The sequence below is a fragment of the Hypomesus nipponensis genome, chromosome 25 (genome assembly GCF_054491055.1).
Source record: "Hypomesus nipponensis isolate SF chromosome 25, ASM5449105v1, whole genome shotgun sequence".
NCBI classification, from domain to species: Eukaryota; Metazoa; Chordata; class Actinopteri; order Osmeriformes; family Osmeridae; genus Hypomesus; species Hypomesus nipponensis.
Genome location: NC_140385.1, coordinates 647,501 through 668,382, shown reverse-complemented (window position 1 = coordinate 668,382; position 20,882 = coordinate 647,501). Strand labels below are relative to the sequence as shown.

Below are 20,882 nucleotides of genomic sequence, written 5' to 3'. Positions count from 1 at the left end.
GGCAACACAACATCCAGGAAGTAGTTTAGTTTACCAAAACAGACCAGATATGACATGCGCGTGTGTGCGCATGCATGTGCTTTTTTTGTAAAGCTCTCTCTTGAAAGTCGCATTGGATAAAAGCATCTGTTAAATGAATAAATGTGTGTGTGTGTGTGTGTGCATGGCTTCAGTTGTGGGCCTGGATCTGGTCCACTGGTATCTTCAGCTCAAGAGGATTTCTTAAACGCTTCAGATCGCTCTCAACCTACACACACATACACAGTTAGTGTTAGGAGTGTGTGTGTATGTGTGTGTGTGCGTGTGTGTGTGTGCGTGTGTGTGTGTGTGTGTAAGGGTCATACCATAGCCAGCTCCTTCCTCAGCAGGTTGTACTGGTGAACATTGAAGTGCTTCTTTGCTGCCCTCTTGTGGAAGAAGTGTAGAAACTGACGATCTTTAGCGTCAGGATAAATCAGGTCCTGACACACACACACACACACAAACAGACAAAAAACATACAAATGTAAATATTCTAGTCCAAGCATCCACACACACACACCTGCTTGGTGAGTACGTAGTGGACACACACACCTGCTTGGTGAGAACGTAGTACCCCAGGAAGCCCATGCTGGTGGCGTAGGTGAGGAAGTAGGTGACTGGCTCCATCACGTCCCACGCAAACACAAACCTGGGGTGTAGAGGTTAGGGTTAGACACACACCTGGAGTGTGGAGGTTAGGGTTAGACACACACCTGGAGTGTAGAGGTTAGGGGTTAGACACACACCTGGAGTGTGGAGGTTAGGGTTAGACACACACCTGGAGTGTAGAGGTTAGGGGTTAGACACACACCTGGAGTGTAGAGGTTAGGGGTTAGACACACACCTGGAGTGTGGAGGTTAGGGTTAGACACACACCTGGAGTGTAGAGGTTAGGGTTAGACACACACCTGGAGTGTGGAGGTTAGGGTTAGACACACACCTGGAGTGTGGAGGTTAGGGGTTAGACACACACCTGGAGTGTGGAGGTTAGGGTTAGACACACATCAGTGATCAGGAACACTGTGGTATAGAAGAAGTCTGGTCCGACTGTCCCTCCCTCCCTCCCTCCCTCCCTCCCTCCCTCCCTCCCTCCCTCCCTCCCTCCCTCCCTCCCTCCCTCCCTCCCTCCCTCCCTCCCTCCCCTCCCTCCCTCCCTCCCTCCCTCCCTCCCTCCCTCCCTCCCTCCCTCCCTCCCTCCCTCCCTCCCTCCCTCCCTCCTCTCACCAGGTGAGATAGGCCCCCCCTCCTCCCTCCCTCCTCTCACCAGGTGAGATAGGCCCTCCCTCCCTCCTCTCACCAGGTGAGATAGGCCAGGAATCCTCCCTGCAGAGAGAGGAAGGCAAGCCCCGCCCACGTAACACGCGATGCATGAGACTCTGCTTCCCTCGCCAACTGGGCCCGCACCTGACACACACACACTGTTAGTCTCTGAGAAAAAATGGTTGATGTGGCAAGTGTGTGTGTGTGTGTGTGGTGTGTGTGGTGTGTGTGGTGTGTGTGTGTACCTGCTCCAGAGGGGCAAGCTCCTGTGTGAGTGTGTGTCTGCGCTGCTGCAGCTTAGTGTGTGTGTGGAGCTGGTGAGCAGGCAGCTGGAGAGCACAGTGCAGCATCAACACCAGCTCCTTCAGGTCCTCTGGGATGGTCATATGCTCATGGCAGTCTGGGGGGAGGGGGGAGGAGAGGGAGGGGAGGGAGGGGAGGGAGAGATGGGGGGAGGGGAGGGCAGGGGAGGGAGGGAGGGGTTCAGAGTAACAAAGTCAGACACAGTTTTCTCTTACTCTCTTGCTTTCTTCATCCCATCCATCTCTCTCTTCATCTCTCTCCATCTCTCTCCATCTCTCTCTCCATCTCTCTCTCCATCTCTCTCTGTCGCTCTCTTTCCCTCCATCACTCACTATCTCCCCCCCCCTCTCCCCTACCTCCCCCAGCAGAGTGGACAGTGTAGACGGTGCTGTTGAGCTGCAGCAGGAAGTTCTGTTTCAGCACCGTATCCATGGAGGTGCAAGAGGACACCTTTCCTCCTTCTGGAGAGGGAGGGGAGGGGAGGGGAGGGGAGGGGGAGGGGAGGGGAGGGGAGGGGAGGGGAGGGGAGGGGAGGGGAGGGGAGGGGAGGGGAGGGGAGGGGAGGGGAGGGGAGGGGAGGGGGGTACAATTTGACATTGTTTAGTGGTATGTGTGTGTGTGTGTGTGTGTGTGTGTGTGGTGTGTGTGTGTGTGTGTGTGTATGGTGTGTGTGTGTACCAGAGGTGAGGACAGCAGCAGTCGTCACTCCAGGATCCTCCTTCTGGATGTCAGACAGGAAGTCATTAACGCTCATTAGCAACGGGCGGAGCAGGAAGTGACATCGCTCCTGGCGGGAGGGGAGGGGGAGGGACAGAATGGGCCGGCCATGTTTGTAGTGAACTCTCAGGTCTGGGGGGAGACGGTAAAACATCTCATTTTACACCGTTCCTCAACCGACCAGGAAACAGTCATGATACACACAGCACCTTGTATTCAACAGGATTAAGGTTAGTTAGTGGTGTTGTGACGTGGTGTGTATATGTTGTGAAAATGTGTGTATGGTGTGTTGGGTGGAGTACTCTCTCTCACCAGCAGAGGGAGGTGGAGTGCTGTAGTACAGAACGGAAGACGCCTGCAAACACCAAAGTCTGGCCTGGGACACACACACCATACACACACACACCATACACACACACACACCATACACACACACCATACACACACACACACACCATACACACGCACACCATACACACACACACACCATACACACACACCATACACACACACCGTACACACACACACACACACACACACACACACACACCATACACACACACACACCATACACACACCATACACACACACGCACCATACACACACACACACCATACACACACACATACCATACACACACACCATACACACACACATACCATACACACACACACCATACACACACACCATACACACACACCATACACACACACACACACACCATACACACACACACCACACACACACCATACACACACACCGTACACACACACATACCATACACACACACACACACCATACACACACACCGTACACACACACCATACACACACACCATACACACACACACACCATACACACACACCATACACACACACCATACACACACACACACACACCATACACACACACACCACACACACACCATACACACACACCGTACACACACACACACACATACCATACACACACACACACACCATACACACACACCGTACACACACACCATACACACACACACACCGTACACACACACCATACACACACACACACCATACACACACACCATACACACACACCATACACACACACACACACACCATACACACACACACCACACACACACCATACACACACACCGTACACACACACACACACATACCATACACACACACACACACCATACACACACACCGTACACACACACCATACACACACACACACCGTACACACACACCATACACACACACACACCATACACACACACCATACACACACACCATACACACATACCATACACACACACCATAAACACACAGATATGTACACACGTCATACACAAACATATACAGACACACACACATGGATAAACAGCCGAGACACAGATTCTCATACACTTACACTAACCCTAACACTTACACTAACCCTAACACTTACACTAACCCTAACACTTACACTAACCCTAACACTTACACTAACCCTAACACTTACACTAACCCTAACACTTACACTAACCCTAACACTTACACTAACCCTAACACTTACACTAACACTAACACTTACACTAACCCTAACACTTACACTAACCCTAACACTTACACTAACCCTAACACTTACACTAACCCTAACACTTACACTAACCCTAACACTTACACTAACCCTAACCCACTTACACTAACCCTAACACTTACACTAACCCTAACACTTACACTAACCCTAACACTTACACTAACCCTAACACTTACACTAACCCTAACACTTACACTAACCCTAACACTTACCCTAACCCTAACACTTACACTAACCCTAACACTTACACTAACCCTAACACTTACACTAACCCTAACACTTACACTAACCCTAACACTTACACTAACCCTAACACTTACACTAACCCTAACACTTACACTAACCCTAACACTTACACTAACCCTAACACTTACACTAACACTAACACTTACACTAACCCTAACACTTACACTAACACTAACACTTACCCTAACCCTAACACTTACACTAACCCTAACACTTACACTAACCCTAACACTTACACTAACCCTAACACTTACACTAACCCTAACACTTACACTAACCCTAACACTTACCCTAACCCTAACACTTACACTAACCCTAACACTTACACTAACCCTAACACTTACACTAACCCTAACCCACTTACACTAACCCTAACACTTACACTAACCCTAACCCACTTACACTAACCCTAACACTTACACTAACCCTAACCCACTTACACTAACCCTAACACTTACACTAACCCTAACACTTACACTAACACTAACACTTACACTAACACTAACACTTACACTAACACTAACACTTACACTAACCCTAACACTTACACTAACCCTAACACTTACACTAACACTAACACTTACACTAACACTAACACTTACACTAACACTAACACTTACACTAACCCTAACACTTACACTAACCCTAACACTTACACTAACCCTAACACTTACACTAACCCTAACACTTACACTAACCCTAACACTTACACTAACCCTAACACTTACACTAACCCTAACACTTACACTAACCCTAACACTTACACTAACCCTAACACTTACACTAACACTAACACTTACACTAACCCTAACACTTACACTAACCCTAACACTTACACTAACCCTAACACTTACACTAACCCTAACCCACTTGTGCATTTTCTTCATTTAACAGACGATTCTTCCTAAGCAATGTTGAAATGGTACTACTATAAACATTAGTACTATATAGTACTACTATAGACATTAGTACTATATAGTACTACTATAGACATTAGTACGATATAGTACTGTAGACATTAGTACTATATAGTACTACTATAGACATTAGTACTATATAGTACTACTATAGACATTAGTACTATATAGTACTACTATAAACATTAGTACTATATAGTACTACTATAGACATTAGTACTATATAGTACTACTATAGACATTAGTACGATATAGTACTGTAGACATTAGTACTATACAGTACTACTATAGACATTAGTATTATATAGTACTATTATAGAGATTAGTACGATATAGTACTATAGACATTAGTACTATATAGTACTACTATAGACATTAGTACGATATAGTACTATAGACATTAGTACTATATAGTACTACTATAGACATTAGTATATTCACTAGTGTATAGCGCACTCAGAAAGTGATTGTCATAATCATTAAGATCTAAATATCAACCAGTGAGATTCAACAAGGAATTCACTAATCACATGGACTCTGCATGTATGTGTGCGTGTGTGTGTGTGTGTGTGTGTTCAGGAGGACTAGTGTAAAGTACTACAGCCTGTAACTGGGAGGAGGGAAGCCCTCGAGCTTGAACAGGATATTTTCCGTCCTCGGGACTAATCCTTCTCTTCATGTAACACATCACCGTTCTCCTAACACACCGGGACACGCGCGTGGAACACATCAATCAGTCAATCAATCAATAACGGCGCCTTGACGCGAGAGAACCTGCGAAAACATTCAGCCCAGACATTAATCCCGTTTTCCCCGGTCTGCAGCCTTCCACCAAAGCAACACCGCCACCCTCTCGCCCAAGGGATGTCTTCTCCAACAAAATTGCGGAAATGAAAGTTCGGGGGAAAATGTAATAGTTTTAGAAAGGAACTACCGCGTGCGGTTTGGGGTTTATAAGAAATGTTCTTGATTTATTTTAACTGCGCAGTGGACAATGAATCAAAGCGCGCGACAAGAAATTAAATTAGTCTACAGAAACAAAGAATAAAACTGAGAAAAAAATCAGAATTTACCGTAGAGCGGAGCGGAGACACGGTTCTGAGCTGCGGAGAGCTGCGGAGAGCAGCCAAGTGGAGTCGAGCTATCTTCCCAAACCAAACCATGATTAAGCTGCAAAACCCGTGAACAGAAGAAACGTCTATACATTTAATATGTCTATTGTTGTTACGTAATGTTTGGGAGAGTTGTCTTGCACGCAATGGCAAAATAACCGCTCCCTTCGCGCTAGCCTCTCATTGGTGGAAGTTCGTGAGCGTGACGGGCAGCGCCGCGGCTGGATGGTAACTTATGACAATTCAAAAACTTTTAGTCAGAATGTGAAGATGAGAGACCACGTAACCTCGGGCACACAGTAACACAGAGACCACGTAACCTCGGGCACACAGTAACACAGAGCACACAGTGACATAGAGCACACAGTAACAGAGCACACAAATAAAAATCCCTCCTCCGTTTCTCTCTCTCTCTCCCCCCCTTCCTCCCTCCCTCCCCCTCCCTTTTGTGTTATGTTGTCTCCAGTGTCTCCAGGTTGTCATGGAGATGAGTTGTGTTATAGTTAAATAGATACATAGTTACAAAACAGACACCAGAACTGTCAAGACTGGCCGCCAACTCACCTCTCTCTGTCGACGTCTCTTTCCCCCTCTCTGTCTGTCTCCCCTCCCTCTCTGTCTGTCTCCCCTCCCTCTCTGTCTGTCTCCCCTCCCTCTCTGTCTGTCTCCCCTCCCTCTCTGTCTGTCTCCCCTCCCTCTCTGTCTGTCTCCCCCTCTCTGTCTGTCTCCCCTCCCTCTCTGTCTGTCTCCCCTCCCTCTCTGTCTGTCTCCCCCCCTTCTCTCCCCCACCTCTCTGTCTCTTTACCGCACCTCTTCCCTCTGGCTGGATAGACAGTGATGAGGACAGAGCCAGTATCTCTCACTCCATCTCTCTTTTCTTCTTCCTCCCTCCCTCCTCTTTCTCCCCCCTCCCCTCCACTCTCCCCCTCCTCCACCCCCTCTCAGTGCCCCTCCACCAATCACAGGAGTAGAAATAAGGGATTTATTATCAAACCGAAGAACAGTGTTAATACAGTCAACAAGGAATTCAATACTAATAAACAGCTGGAGAGAACGGCTTCAGGAACAGACTGTGATGTCATCACTTCCCTTCTGCTCAGTCTGGCTCAGTCCCCTATCGCTCCATCAGGGAAGGGGGTATGTTAGACTGTTTCCTATTGGTCCATCAAGGAATGGGGGGACTAAGGCAGTTTTCTATTGGTCCGTAAGGGCAGGGGGAAAGTGGTAAGACTATCTCCTTTTGGGAGAGAGGGAGGGAGAAGAGATGATGCAGGAGGTTGAGGAGGAATGGGTGGAAGGGATCTCCTCATTTCCCCTCCTCTCCTCTCCTCCCCCCTCCTCTCCTCTTCCCCTCCCCTCCTCCTCTCCTCTCCTGTCCTCTCCTCCTCTCCTCTCCTCTCCTGTCCTCTCCTCTCCTCTTCTCCCCTCCTTATTCCTCTCCTCTGCTGTGCACCATGGCGTAGGGTCGGCAGGGGAGGTGAGGGCAGAGGGAGCGCAGTGAGATGGGCCAGGAAAACGTGCAGGGAACCGCTTCTCGAACATTCTTCTCCAGGAAGTTAAACACAGGATTCCACCAGGTTCTAGAGAGGTAGTTGTTAGGAACACCACGCAGACCCTGGAGAGAAAACATCCACACATGGTGAGTGTGAGGTGTGTGTGTGAGGTGTGTGTGTGAGGTGTGTGTGTGAGGTGTGTGTGTGAGGTGTGTGTGTGAGGTGTGTGTGTGAGGTGTGTGTGTGAGGTGTGAGTGTGAGGTGTGAGTGTGAGGTGTGTGTGTGAGGTGTGAGTGTGAGGTGTGTGTGTGAGGTGTGTGTGTGAGGTGTGAGTGTGAGGTGTGAGTGTGAGGTGTGTGTGTGAGGTGTGAGTGTGAGATGTGTGTGTGAGGTGTGTGTGTGAGGTGTGTGTGTGAGGTGTGTTTGTGAGTGTGTGTGTGAGGTGTGTGTGTGAGGTGTGTGTGTGTACCTATGTGTGCTTGTGAGAGAGGTGTGTGTGTGAGGTGTGTGTGTGAACCTATGTGTGCTTGTGAAAGAGGTGTGTGTGTGAGGTGTGTGTGTGAGGTGTGTGTGTGTACCTATGTGTGCTTGTGAGAGAAGTGTGTGTGTGAGGTGTGTGTGTGAGGTGTGTGTGTGAGGTGTGTGTGTGAGGTGTGTGTGTGAGGTGTGTTTGTGAGGTGTGTGTGTGTGAGGTGTGTGTGTGTGTACCTATGTGTGCTTGTGAGAGAGGTGTGTGTGTGAGGTGTGTGTGTGAGGTGTGTGTGTGTACCTATGTGTGCTTGTGAGAGAGGTGTGTGTGTGAGGTGTGTGTGTGAGGTGTGTGTGTGTACCTATGTGTGCTTGTGAGAGAGGTGTGTGTGTGAGGTGTGTGTGTGAGGTGTTTGTGTGTACCTATGTGTGCTTGTGAGAAGTGTGTGTGTGAGGTGTGTGTGTGAGGTGTTTGTGTGTACCTATGTGTGCTTGTGAGAGAAGTGTGTGTGTGAGGTGTGTGTGTGAGGTGTGTTTGTGAGGTGTGTGTGTGAGGTGTGTGTGTGAGGTGTGTGTGTGAGGTGTGTGTGTGAGGTGTGTGTGTGAGGTGTGTGTGTGTACCTATGTGTGCTTGTGAGAGAGGTGTGTGTGTGAGGTGTGTGTGTGAGGTGTGTGTGTGTACCTATGTGTGCTTGTGAGAGAGGTGTGTGTGTGAGGTGTGTGTGTGAGGTGTGTGTGTGTACCTATGTGTGCTTGTGGAGAGAGGTGTGTGTGTGAGGTGTGTGTGTGAGGTGTTTGTGTGTACCTATGTGTGCTTGTGAGAGAAGTGTGTGTGTGAGGTGTGTGTGTGAGGTGTGTGTGTGTGTACCTGTGAGTGAGCCATGGTGTGGTACCACCAGAAGAGTCTGGAGGTGATGAAGTAAGCGATGACTACGTCAATGCTGTAGTGCTCGTGACCAATCAGGATACAGACGATGCCCACAGCACTTAGCAACCAGCAGAGCCACTGGTACCACCACATGGAGGGGGGAGAGTCTAAACACACACACACACACACACACACACACACACACACACACACACACACACACATTAACACACATATGTAAACAAATACCATGATCATTTGTGACTCTGAAAGTAAATGTGGGTTGTGTGTGAGTGTGTGTGCTTCTTACACTCCTTGATGAACAGGTAAGCCAGGGTGAGCATGATGGTGTGTCCGCTGTACAGGTAGTCTCCACACATCAGGTGACCCCCCGTGATGGAGAGCCCGCCCCCGGCCACCAGGCCCAGGATCCTCCACACCATGCCCTCCGAGTCCCCGTATAGCTGGGGGGGAGGGGGACTGTCACAACATGCTGTGTGTGTGTGTAGGGGGTGTGTGTGTGCATGTGTCTGTAGGAGTGTGTGTGTGTATACCTTGGGGGCGCAGGTCATGTGCTTTCCGGGGACAGGCAGGGTGGTGATGTACATGGTGACACAGCGATACAGGTACAGAGTTCCTATCAGGAAGAAACACCTGCGGCCAATGATGGATCTGGGGGGCGGGGTCAGAGGTCAGCAGGGCCAATCATCACCCAGTAGAACCACTTATTACCCAGTAGAACCCCTTATTACCTATAGTAGAACCCCTTATTACTCAGTAGAACCCCTTATTACCCAGTAGAATTCCTTATTACTCAGTAGAACTCCTTATTACCCAGTAGAATTCCTTATTACCCAGTAGAACCCCTTATTACCCAGTAGAACTCCTTATTACCCAGTAGAACTCCTTATTACCCAGTAGAACCCCTTATTACCCAGTAGAACCCCTTATTACTCAGTAGAACCCCTTATTACTCAGTAGAACCCCTTATTACCCAGTAGAACCCCTTATTACCCAGTAGAACTCCTTATTTCCCAGTAGAACCCCTTATTACCCAGTAGAACCCCTTATTACCCAGTAGAATCCCTTATTACTCAATAGAACCCCTTATTACCCAGTAGAACTCCTTATTACTCAATAGAACCCCTTATTACCTAGTAGAACCCCTTGTTACCCAGTAGAACTCCTTATTACCCAGTAGAACTCCTTATTACTCAGTAGAACCCCTTATTACCCAGTAGAACTCCTTATTACCCAGTAGAACCCCTTATTACTCAGTAGAACTCCTTATTACCCAGTAGAACCCCTTATTACCCAGTAGAAACACCTTATTACCCAGTAGAACTCCTTATTACTCAGTAGAACCCCTTATTACCCAGTAGAACCCCTTATTACCCAGTAGAACCCCTTATTACCCAGTAGAACTCCTTATTACTCAGTAGAACCCCTTATTACCCAGTAGAACCCCTTATTACCCAGTAGAACCCCTTATTACTCCTTATTACCCAGTAGAACCCCTTATTACCCAGTAGAACCCCTTATTACCCAGTAGAACCCCTTATTACCCAGTAGAACCCCTTATTACCCAGTAGAACCCCTTATTACCCAGTAGAACCCCTTATTACCCAGTAGAACCCCAGTAGCCAGTAGTGCAGGACAAGAGCGTACTTGTGTTTGAGGAACAGCCACTGGATGAACCAGAGGGCCATGAGGATGAGCCCGTTGACCTCGGTGACCGTGAAGGCCCAGGGCACCCGGTCCACGTAGTCAAAGAACTTGTCCGGTAACGGCGGGCTGACGCTCTTGTCTGGAACGCGCTCGTGCACCACGGTGATGACCACAGTGGTCAGGACAAGGTTAAAGGTTGCGTACACAAACGCCACCCCTGTCTTCCACCATTCCCGTGGCAACCGCGGGCCCCGCCCCCCCGGCAGGGCGATCTTGACGTAGTCGTGGCGTTTCCTCAGACAGCGTTGCAGCTGGCCAATCAGACGGCCAGACAGACGGTCGTCGGGGGTGTGGTTGGTCGCCGCTGCCGCCACAGCGGGGCGCTGGGGGTTGCCGTTGGCGACGCATGGCGGGGTAGGAGGGGTTTCCACGGTGACGGAGACTTCCAGGTGAGCCCTGTCACTGTCCTGGTCGTCAAGCATCAACTCTGAGGCAGCCATTGCCCCCCGCTCACACACACACACACCTCACTGGCCAATCAGCTGAATGGAGAAGCGTCTTTGGCCAATCAGAAGGATCCAGAGGTTTAATGATTCTCTGTTGTGGTCAGGGATCATCTGCTTCACAAACACCTGCAAACACACACACACACAAGGACCAATTAGGACGCTTGGTATGTTAACTAGAGGAACCAATCTTTACAAGCTAGAGAGAGGGGGAGAGAGGCAGCAGTACTGGTTAAACAGAAAGTCCTGAATCTGTCTGTGTGTGTGTGTGTGTGTGTGTGTGACACCTGTGTTTCAAGATACCTGGAGGGAAGAGTCAGGGGAGAGTCAACACAATCGATAAGACAACCTACTTGTCCTCTTCTCTCTCTCTTAGATAACACACAGTCACACACACACGCACACGCACACACAGGTAATCCACATCAGGAAGTAGGACCTGACAGTAGGAGATTTGAGTAACCTGAGAGAACAGCAGACACACCTACACAGTAGACATTCCTTCTGAGAACACACACACCCATTCCTGCACTCCTGAACTAACACATCACTCCTGACAGGTCCCCTTGTGTGTGTGTGTGTGTGTGTGTGTGTGTGTGTGTGTGTGTGTGTGTGTGTGTGTGTGTGTGTGTGTGTGTGTGTGTGCGTGTGCATGACAGAGATAGACGTTTTATAAAAATATATGTTTTTGTTTATATATTTGTTGCCCTGAATTCATCATTACAACCAATGAGTACCCAAGAGAAGGAGGGGGAGGAATACAAGTGGAGGGAGGGGGAGAAGGGGAGGAATACAAGTGGAGGGAGGGGGAGAGAAGGAGGGGGAGGAATACAAGTGGAGGGAGGGGGGAGAGGGGGAGAGAGGAGGGGGAGGAGGAATACAAGTGGAGGGAGGGGGAGAGAAGAGGAGGAGGAATACAAGTGGAGGAGGGGGGAGAAGGGGGAGGGAGGAAGGGGGAGGAGGAATACAAGTGGAGGGAGGGGGAGAGAAGAGGAGGAGGAATACAAGTGGAGGGAGGGGGGAGAGGGGGAGGAATACAAGTGGAGGGAGGGGGAGAGGGGGAGAGAAGAGGAGGAGGAGAATGTCGGAGGAGGAGGGAGAGGGGGAGGAATACAAGTGAAGGGAGGGGTAGAGGGGGAAGAATACAAGTGGAGGGAGGGGGAGAGGGGAGAGAAGGAGGGGAGGAATACAAGTGGAGGGAGGGGGAGGGGGGAGGAATACAAGTGGAGGGAGGGGGAGAGGGGGAAGAATACAAGTGGAGGGAGGGGGAGAGGGGGAGAGAGAGAGGGGGAGGAATACAAGTGGAGGGAAGGGAGAGGGGGAGGGGAGGAATACAAGTGGAGGGAGGGGGAGAGGGGGAGGAGAGAATACAAGTGGAGGGAGGGGGAGAGGGGGAGAGAGGAGGAGGGGGAGGAATACAAGTGGAGGAGGAGGGGGAGAGGGGGAGAGAGAGGAGAGAGGGGGAGGAATACAAGTGGAGGGAGGGGGAGAGGGGGAGGAATACAAGTGGAGGGAGGGGGGAGAGGGTGAGGGAAGAGGAGGGGGAGGATGTAGAGAGAGGGCTTTTGTTATAGAGATTGATTAGAGAAAACCATTTTAATTTCAACGAGACACACGCTCACAAACACACGCTCACACACACTACACACACGCTACACACAGGCTACACACAGGCTACACACAGGCAGTCTGTGGTGACTATGGGGCAGACAGACAAGGTCCTCAATTAGTTGATAACAGAATGTGAATAATTAACTTCCTCTCTTCCTCTCTCTTCCTCTCTCTTCCTCTCTCTTCCTCTCTCTTCCTCTCTCTTCCTCTCTCTTCCTCTCTCTTCCTCTCTCTCCACCCCCTAACCTACCAATGACCCCTGACCCACACTGTGTCTGCTATCTAATGTGAATACTGTACAAATACACAGTTTATCTATGGAGTCTAAGTCTTTGCATGATGCGTATATATGTACTGTGCATATACTGGCTACACAGTGAGCCCTTTCAACCTTCAGTGTGTGTGTGTGTGTGTGTGTGTGTGTGTGTGAGTGTGTGTGTGTGAGTGTGTGTGTGTGTGTGAGTGTGTGTGTGTGTGTGTGTGTTTGACCTAACTACATCCGCGTGTTTCCTGTTTGTATTACTCACATGCACGAGACGGCCCTCTTATTATCATCAGATTTTTTTTGTTTTTGTTTTCACAAACACAGAATTTACTGTGGCAGGAAGGTACATGCAATAAACATATACGGATCTTAATTTCTTTTTTTTTAAGTAGAATGTATAAATACAAATTTAAAAAATACTAAGGAGGTAAACAATAACTAAAGAGCTAAACAATAATATAGGATATAAAATACATATAACAAGTTACAAAATACATAAAATATCTTGCACGACCGATCGGGGGGCGTGTGTATATTTGTGTGTGTATGTATAAGTGTGTGCGTGTGTGTGTGTGTGTGGGGGGGGGGCGGTGTTCAGGGGGTGTCCCGAAACTGGGGAGTGTGTGACGTAAGCATCTTTCCCACTACCAATCAGCACGATATAGGGTTTTAAACAACCCAAGAGACAAGTATAATGTTAAGCTAATCATCATTAGCGTCATAATAACAACATCACAGCAGAACTCATCCTGAAGGTCTTTCCACCCCCGGTCTGTGTTGGTGTGCCCGGCTTGACCGCGACCCGGACAGCAATCTAGGAAGTTACCATCACCCACCTGTCCAGGTGCAGCATTTAGCATGTAGCTAAGCTAACCGGTTCAACCCATCAACATTTTCCGTCCGTACGGAATCAGAAAGAGTGTTTCTTACCTGTTGCAGTACAGCGGGGGGGGGGGGGGGAGGGTATCCGTTGAGATGAAGAACAATGCTGCGACTTTGTTACTTCCTTCCTTTAAACTTGTCCTTTCCTCACTCCCCGTTTCTGTCTCTCGGTGCGGCGCGAGCTCAGTGCGCTCTTCTAAAAGTCAACAAGTCGCCACCTCTCACTGTAGCCCCACCCCCTGCACCGGACGCCCTTCCCCTATGAGGAACGCCCGGCCACTCCTCTCAAATAAGTCACTTCTCGCCAAACGTCTCGTTCTTCTGAGTCATCGCTCGGATTTAACTTCAGTATATTCCGGAATAGGAGACTGATTCAGTCCGACTCCAAACTCTCTAACAGTTTAACTCACCTCTCCTATTAAGCCGCGTTTATCCCCGTGACTAACCGGACCCGCGGTCGGTAAATGACACATGACGCGAGCATAGTGGTGATTTACTGTTATTAAAGGAGAGCGTGAGAACTAAAAGACCGATGTCTTCTAATAGGGCTGGGTTTGAAAGAAGCTGTTTGGGACAGAACCGCAGAGAGAACAGCCTTTTTCAACAGAGCACATTGTACACAATCTGCGGTACATGTTACGCTTTTAGAGAACATCTCCAGATTGAATGTGTTTCCTTTCACATAGACTGAACCACGCGCATCTCCTGTCTTCAGGATCTGAGCGGGAAACACCTTCGTGTGTGTGTGTGTGTCCGTTCAGTCTCGCCCCTGGTGTGTGGCGTCAACAGGTAACACTTGAACCCTGACTCGGCTCCGTGGGGAGAGGAGGGGTGATGTACGCTGTGTCTCCACCAGAGGGCGCTGTGAGGCCGGCTGACAGCTGACTGCTGACCTGCTGTCTGCAGGTGACGTCAGCTCTGGGTGGTGTTGTACGTAGGAGAGAGACAGGGGAGAGACAGAGAGAGAGGGGGGGGAAGAGACAGAGAGAGGGGGGAGAGAGAAAGAGAGATAAAAAGGGGGGAGAGAGAGAGAGAGAGAGAGAGAGAGAGAACGAGAGAGTGAGAAAGAAAGAGAGAGAGAAAGAGAGAGAGAGAGAGAGAGAGAGAGAGAGAGAGAGAGAGAGAGAGAGAGAGAGAAAGAAAGAAAGAAAGAAAGAAAGAAAGAAGGAGGGGGGAGTCTCCACCAGGTCACTATTCTCTCTCCCCTCCTTTCTGTCTCCTCCTCTCTCCCTCCCCTCTATCTCCTCTCTCTCTCCTCTCTCCCTCCCTCTCTCCTCTCTGCCCCTCCCTCTCTCTCCTCTCTCCCTCCCCTCTCTCTCCTCTCTCCCTCCCCCATCTCTCCTCTCTCCCTCCCCTCCTTTAGAAGACAGGAACTTTCTGGTTGTTCCATTCATCCCTTGCTGCTGCTGGGTGAAACAGCTAGGAGCCACGATACTGAGACCAGACTCCATCCAGACCAGCAATCACTCCACTCCACTGTCCTGTGTGTGTGTGTGTGTGTGTGTGTGTGTGTGTGTGTGTGTGTGTGCGCGAGAGAGAGAATATGGGGGGAGGGGAGGAGCTGTTAAACACTCCTATCAAACATTGTTACTTGTTCTTTTTGGTCTTTTCACAGTTGTTGATAGAAGAACAGTTCAGGTAGACAGACAGACAGATGGACAGGTAGACAGGTAGACAGACAGATGGACAGGTAGACAGGTAGACAGACAGACAGATGGACAGGTAGACAGGTAGACAGACAGACAGATGGACAGGTAGACAGGTAGACAGACAGACAGATGGACAGGTAGACAGGTAGACAGACAGACAGATGGACAGGTAGACAGGTAGACAGACAGACAGATGGACAGGTAGACAGGTAGACAGACAGATGGACAGGTAGACAGGTAGACAGACAGACAGATGGACAGGTAGACAGGTAGACAGACAGACAGATGGACAGGTAGACCGGTAGACAGACAGACAGATGGACAGGTAGACAGGTAGACAGACAGACAGATGGACAGGTAGACAGGTAGACAGACAGACAGATGGATAGGTAGACAGGTAGACAGACAGACAGATGGACAGGTAGACAGGTAGACAGACAGACAGATGGACAGGTAAACAGGTAGACAGACAGACAGATGGACAGGTAGACAGGTAGACAGACAGACAGATGGACAGGTAGACCGGTAGACAGACAGACAGATGGACAGGTAGACCGGTAGACAGACAGATGAATCAGAATCAGAATTTGGTGTATTCACCATGTATGTTATACAAACACAGAATTTACTGTGGCAGGGAGGTGCAAAACATGAAACATATACGAATCTTAAATTAAGTAAAGGTACAAAAGTTTAACTATTCCTAAGAACTAAACAGTCTAAGAATACAACTTGAAATTTAAATATAAAATAAAATATATGTAAGAATAAGAATAAGAATGAGCAGCAAAGGTGGTCAACATAGTGCAATCAGATACCGAGATAAGGCAGCTTATGCATAGTGTAATAGCCATTTGATGGACTTATTATAGTTAAATAGATAAATGAATGTCAGTGGGAGTCCTTGGCCTTGTTGAAGAGGCCAGTAGCAGATGGAAAGAAACTGTTCTTATGGCGTGAGGTTTTGGTCCTGATGGACCGCAGCCTTCTGCTGGAGGGGAGGAGCTGGAACAGGGAGTGGCCAGGGTGGGAGGAGTCGGCTACAATCTTCCTTGCTCGCCTCAGGGTCCTCGAGGTGTGCAGATTCTTGAGGGCAGGCAGATTGCAGGCGATCACCTTCTCTGCAGTGCGGATGATACGCTGCAGCCTGCTCTTGTCCTTGGCAGTGGCAGCAGCGTACCAGATGGTGATAGAAGAAGTGAGGATGGACTCAATGATGGCTGTGTAGAAGTGCACCGTCATTGTGCACTTTGGCAGGTTGAATGGGAGAGGATAGTCCCCAATAAGTCTCCACCAGAGATGAGCCCAATGAGGGTGGTGTCGTCCACAAACTGGAGGTGCAGCGGTTGTTGTACAGGGAGAGGAGCAGAGGGGAAAGGACGCAGCCCTGAGGAGATCCGGTGCTGATGGACCGGGAGTCAGAGACGTGTGTTCCCAGCTTAACGCACTGCTTCCTGTCAGACAGGAAGTCTGTGATCCACCTGCAGGTGGAATCAGGCACGTTCAGCTGGGAGAGCTTGTCCTGAAGCAGGGCAGGATGATGGTGACAGACATGTGAACAGACAGACAGGTGGACAGGTAGACAGGTGAGCAGGTAGACAGGTGAGCAGGTAGACAGGTGGACAGGTAGACAGGTAAGGACATCACAACTGTTGAAAGGTTAAGCTGATCTTATCAGGATCAGTCTGTGTGTGTGTGTTTATGTTGGTGCAGATTGACTTCCTAGTTGCAGCCATAAAAATGAGCAACACAAACAGATCAGATCACTCTGGTCCTGATCACACACACGCACACACACTCACACGCACACACACACACACTCACACACTCACAGTAAACATGATCTGGATGACGCAAGAGGAAGCTAAAACAATGGTTCTTCTCAGTGTAGGGAGCTACAGGTGCAATCACCACACATACACACACATATATACACACACATAAACACACAAAGACACACACCTGGAGGCTGACACCACACTGCACTGTTGGGTTTGTGTACAGGAACCCAACACCCTTGTCCCTCTCTCTGCCTTTGTCCCTCTCTCTGCCTTAGTCCCTCTCTCTGCCTTAGTCTCTCTCTCTGCCTTAGTCTCTCTCTCTTTCTGTGTCTCTCTCTCTGCCTTAGTCTGTCTTTTTCAAGCTCTTTTACAATCTCTCTCTCTTTCACAGCCTGTTACTTTTACATCCCTCTCTCTGTCATTCAATTAGGGAGAGAAGGGGGCTTAAACACAAGAGCGAATAGGGGGTTGGGGGGGCAGAGGGGGGGGGCGGAGGGGGGGGGCAGAGAGGGGGGGGCAGAGGGGGGGCAGCGGGGGGGGGCGGAGAGGGGGGGGCAGAGGGGGAGCAAGGGGGGGGGCAGAGGGAGGCAGGGGGGGGGGCAGAGGGGGGGGGCAGAGGGGGGGGGCGGGGGGGGGGACAGAGGGGGGGGCGGAGGGGGGACAGAGGGGGGGGACGGGGGGGGGCGAGGGGGGGGGGCGGGGGGGGGCGGAGGGGGGGGGGCGAGGAGGGAGGCGAGGGGGGGACAGAGGGGGGGGGGCGAGAGAGGGGGGGGGCAGAGAGGGGGGGGGGCAGAGGGGGGGGGCAGAGAGGGGGGGGCGAGAGGGGGGGGGGCAGAGGGGGGGGGCGAGGGGGGGGCGAGAGGGGGGGGAACGAGGGGGGGGGGCAGAGAGGGGGGGGCAGAGGGGGGGGCAGAGGGGGGGGCAGAGAGGGGGGGAACAGAGGGGGGGGGGGCAGAGAGGGGGGGGGCAGAGGGGGGGGCAGAGAGTGAATGAGGTAATTGTTTCTTACTTGGTTTCACAGATCCCACTGGTGTAACACACCTACACTGTCTTACAGCAGAACTGTGCATGAAACACAAACACACACTCAGAGGGTGTATGTGTGTCTTTTATGCTGTGACCTTACCCTGACCCCTGACCCTAACCCTGACCCCTGACCTCGACCCTGACGGCAGAGACAGACTGTAATACCACGTGTGTCCAACACATGTTCTAACACACACTCCTCAAGACACACAAATCTCAACACACTCCCCAACACACACACACACACGGGTCAGACCTCAGTGGAGGGTGTGTGCTCAGCTCTACATCTCCTCCTTTGATCTTGACTACAAGCAGGACCTTACAGGATATTCCACACACACACACACACACACCAGGACCTTACAGGATATTACACACACACACCGAACTGGATATTACAATGGGTGTTCTGTAACATGTCATCATGACATCTGATGAAAGCATACTGTCTCACTGTCTCACACAAACACACACAGTCTCCCATGATCCTACAATACACATCATATTCTGTGTGTGTGTGTGTGTGTGTGTTTGGGGGAGGTTTAAACTCTTGACCTGCAAGAAATCATACTGAGATACTGGAGACATTATTGCAGATTTATTAAAGATATTTAAACATGAAACATCTGTAAATAAATCACAGTTATCACAGACTATACCTGTTATTACCTCTGCTTACCCAGCAAACACACACACAAAGACACACACTACACAATCACACACAGACACACACAAACTCCCATACAGACATGGGGCATGCAGAGCGAATTAGGAGAAAGAGGGTCTGTTCAGATGCCAAACAACAGCAGGTTAACTCTGCAAGGATGGGTGTGTGTGAGATATGGAAGCACTGTCCTGCTTGTTGAACATTGAAGAGGCGCGCAACACTTGTTGCTTGCACACACCTTCCGTTGTGCGCAACAACTCACAATTATGCGCACACACACACACACAATCAGAGATCATCTTACACTTCCCAAAGGAACAAACTTTCCTCTCCGCTGTTCGGAAGTAAGTTAACCAAGCGCGAGATCCCCTGCAGCGGTTTACAGTAATAATGACTGTTTATATAAGTCTGGTTGTTCTCAGGTTACGAGGGAACGACGAGCGTGCGTGGTATCAGTCACACGCACGTGCATAGAACACTCGTTCAAGTATGAAGTGTGAAGAAATGAACATGATGTCAGTCCTCCTAAGCAGACGGCAGCTAGACTCACATGTCGCCAGTTTGGGCGGACTTAGAGAGGGGGCTGTTTCGGTGTGCAAATTAGCTTTTGATCCCAAATGCGCAGGCTCGCGCTCCCTCGTTCACCGTATCGATAGGCTTCAAGGTATCGATGTGAGAGAAGGAGGAGCGCGCGCGGGGCGGGGGAGAGTCACGGATGTTGGGACCGGTCGATGGTTGGACGGAGGGAGGGTGGGCGTGCGCGGCTGGCGGAGTTATAAAACCGAGCATCTGGAAACAGCGGACCTCAAGCATCCTCGAGCATCACGGAGACCAGGCGCGAGGACACTCCGCGCGAGGACACTCCGAACAAGCATTTTGAGGGACACCTGCCGCTTCTCGTGGCAGAACAAACTCACCACAGTACCTGCTCTTCAGGTCGTTTAAGTTCTATACCAGCATGCAGATCCCTGGGCCGGGGCGAGTCTCGTGGGTGCTGGTGGTGTTGGCCGTCATGGCATGGACCGGAGAGGCGCGTGTCAAACTCAACTCTATCAGAACGGTCATCCTACGGGAGTCGCACGCGCAGGCGTTCAACCGGAGCATAGGAGACAGAGGAGACGATATGGTAAGAAGAGAAGAGAGGGAGTGAGAGAGAGAGAGAGAGAGAAAGAGAGAGAGAGAGAAAGAGAGAGTGAGAGAAAGAGAGAGAGAGAGAGGGGGGGGGGGAGAAAGGGAGAGAGAGAGAGAGAGAGAGGGAGAGAGAGAGAGAGGGGGGGGGGGAAAGGGAGAGAGAGAGAGGGGGGGGGAGAGAAAGGGAGATAAATAGTTGCACAGAAAGAGAAAGTCATTTGAAACTTCATACTTTTGGGCTTTTGGGATATTCACTGCATAACATATGAAATCTGTATTTATAAAACAGGATATATCATGTACGACCCTTCTCCTCCCCTCTCCTCTCCTCATCCTCCAGGTGTATCCATGTATTAGTGATTTGGAATGCAGCGAGGGCAGTTATTGCCACGCCCCCTCCCGGAGAAACCCCGCCCCACCTCGCTGTCTCACCTGCCGCAGGAAGAAGAGGCGTTGCCATAGAGATGGCATGTGCTGTCCCGGCAACCACTGTAGCAACAGTAAGGACCTTAGAACTCTCTGGAACATCACACACACACACACACACCTGCATGAACATTGTGGTTCTGAAGCTCACCAGATCCTCACACCCGTCCCTCCCTCCCTCCCTCCCTCCCTCCCTCCCTCCCTCCCTCCCCTCCCTCCCTCCCTCCCTCCCTCCCTCCCTCCCTCCCTCCCTCCCCCCTCCCTCCCTCCCTCCCTCCCTCCCTCCCCTCCCTCCC

The 20,882-nt window shown here is 50.2% G+C and overlaps 3 protein-coding genes and 1 long non-coding RNA gene across 8 annotated transcripts in view; 2 read left to right on the top strand and 2 right to left on the bottom strand.

The window, feature by feature from the left end:
- Nucleotides 1–12: 12 nt before the first annotated feature.
- LOC146221558 (calcium uniporter protein, mitochondrial-like) lies at nucleotides 13–6,344 on the bottom strand. Of its 5 annotated transcripts, XM_084691937.1 has the most exons (9): nucleotides 6,107–6,340; nucleotides 2,614–2,677; nucleotides 2,263–2,433; nucleotides 1,941–2,045; nucleotides 1,527–1,681; nucleotides 1,319–1,425; nucleotides 574–670; nucleotides 345–461; nucleotides 13–247 (listed from the first exon to the last, which is right to left on the bottom strand). In XM_084691937.1, the coding sequence occupies exons 1-9, from the start codon at nucleotides 6,194–6,196 to the stop codon at nucleotides 170–172; spliced, it is 984 nt and encodes a 327-aa protein (XP_084548063.1). In that variant the 5' UTR covers nucleotides 6,197–6,340; the 3' UTR covers nucleotides 13–169. The 5 variants fall into 5 exon arrangements, 4 of the variants coding, with proteins under 4 accessions (XP_084548063.1, XP_084548064.1, XP_084548061.1 ...); XM_084691938.1 differs by lacking the exon at nucleotides 2,614–2,677 and having other exon boundaries at nucleotides 6,107–6,344; XM_084691935.1 differs by lacking the exon at nucleotides 6,107–6,340 and having other exon boundaries at nucleotides 2,614–3,733.
- A 769-nt stretch (nucleotides 6,345–7,113) lies between these two features.
- On the bottom strand, nucleotides 7,114–14,078 carry sgms2b (sphingomyelin synthase 2b). The gene is made up of 6 exons (XM_084692022.1): nucleotides 13,955–14,078; nucleotides 10,643–11,274; nucleotides 9,529–9,646; nucleotides 9,285–9,438; nucleotides 8,975–9,141; nucleotides 7,114–7,760 (listed from the first exon to the last, which is right to left on the bottom strand). Exons 2-6 carry the CDS (start codon nucleotides 11,140–11,142, stop codon nucleotides 7,575–7,577), a joined length of 1,125 nt encoding a protein of 374 aa, XP_084548148.1. The 5' UTR covers nucleotides 11,143–11,274; nucleotides 13,955–14,078; the 3' UTR covers nucleotides 7,114–7,574.
- Nucleotides 7,824–8,557, top strand: LOC146221557 (uncharacterized). Its single transcript, XR_014746787.1, has 3 exons — nucleotides 7,824–7,886; nucleotides 8,094–8,302; nucleotides 8,394–8,557. It is a non-coding gene; the product is annotated as an uncharacterized LOC146221557 (long non-coding RNA).
- A 5,818-nt stretch (nucleotides 14,079–19,896) lies between the features above and the next one.
- Nucleotides 19,897–20,882, top strand: part of LOC146221555 (dickkopf-related protein 2-like) — a 1,746-nt gene continuing 760 nt past the window's right edge. The window contains exons 1-2 of the mRNA XM_084691851.1: nucleotides 19,897–20,155; nucleotides 20,501–20,660. Coding sequence (XP_084547977.1) covers nucleotides 19,988–20,155; nucleotides 20,501–20,660 — 328 coding nt within the window. The 5' untranslated portion in view covers nucleotides 19,897–19,987. The remainder of the gene's footprint in view (nucleotides 20,156–20,500; nucleotides 20,661–20,882) is intronic.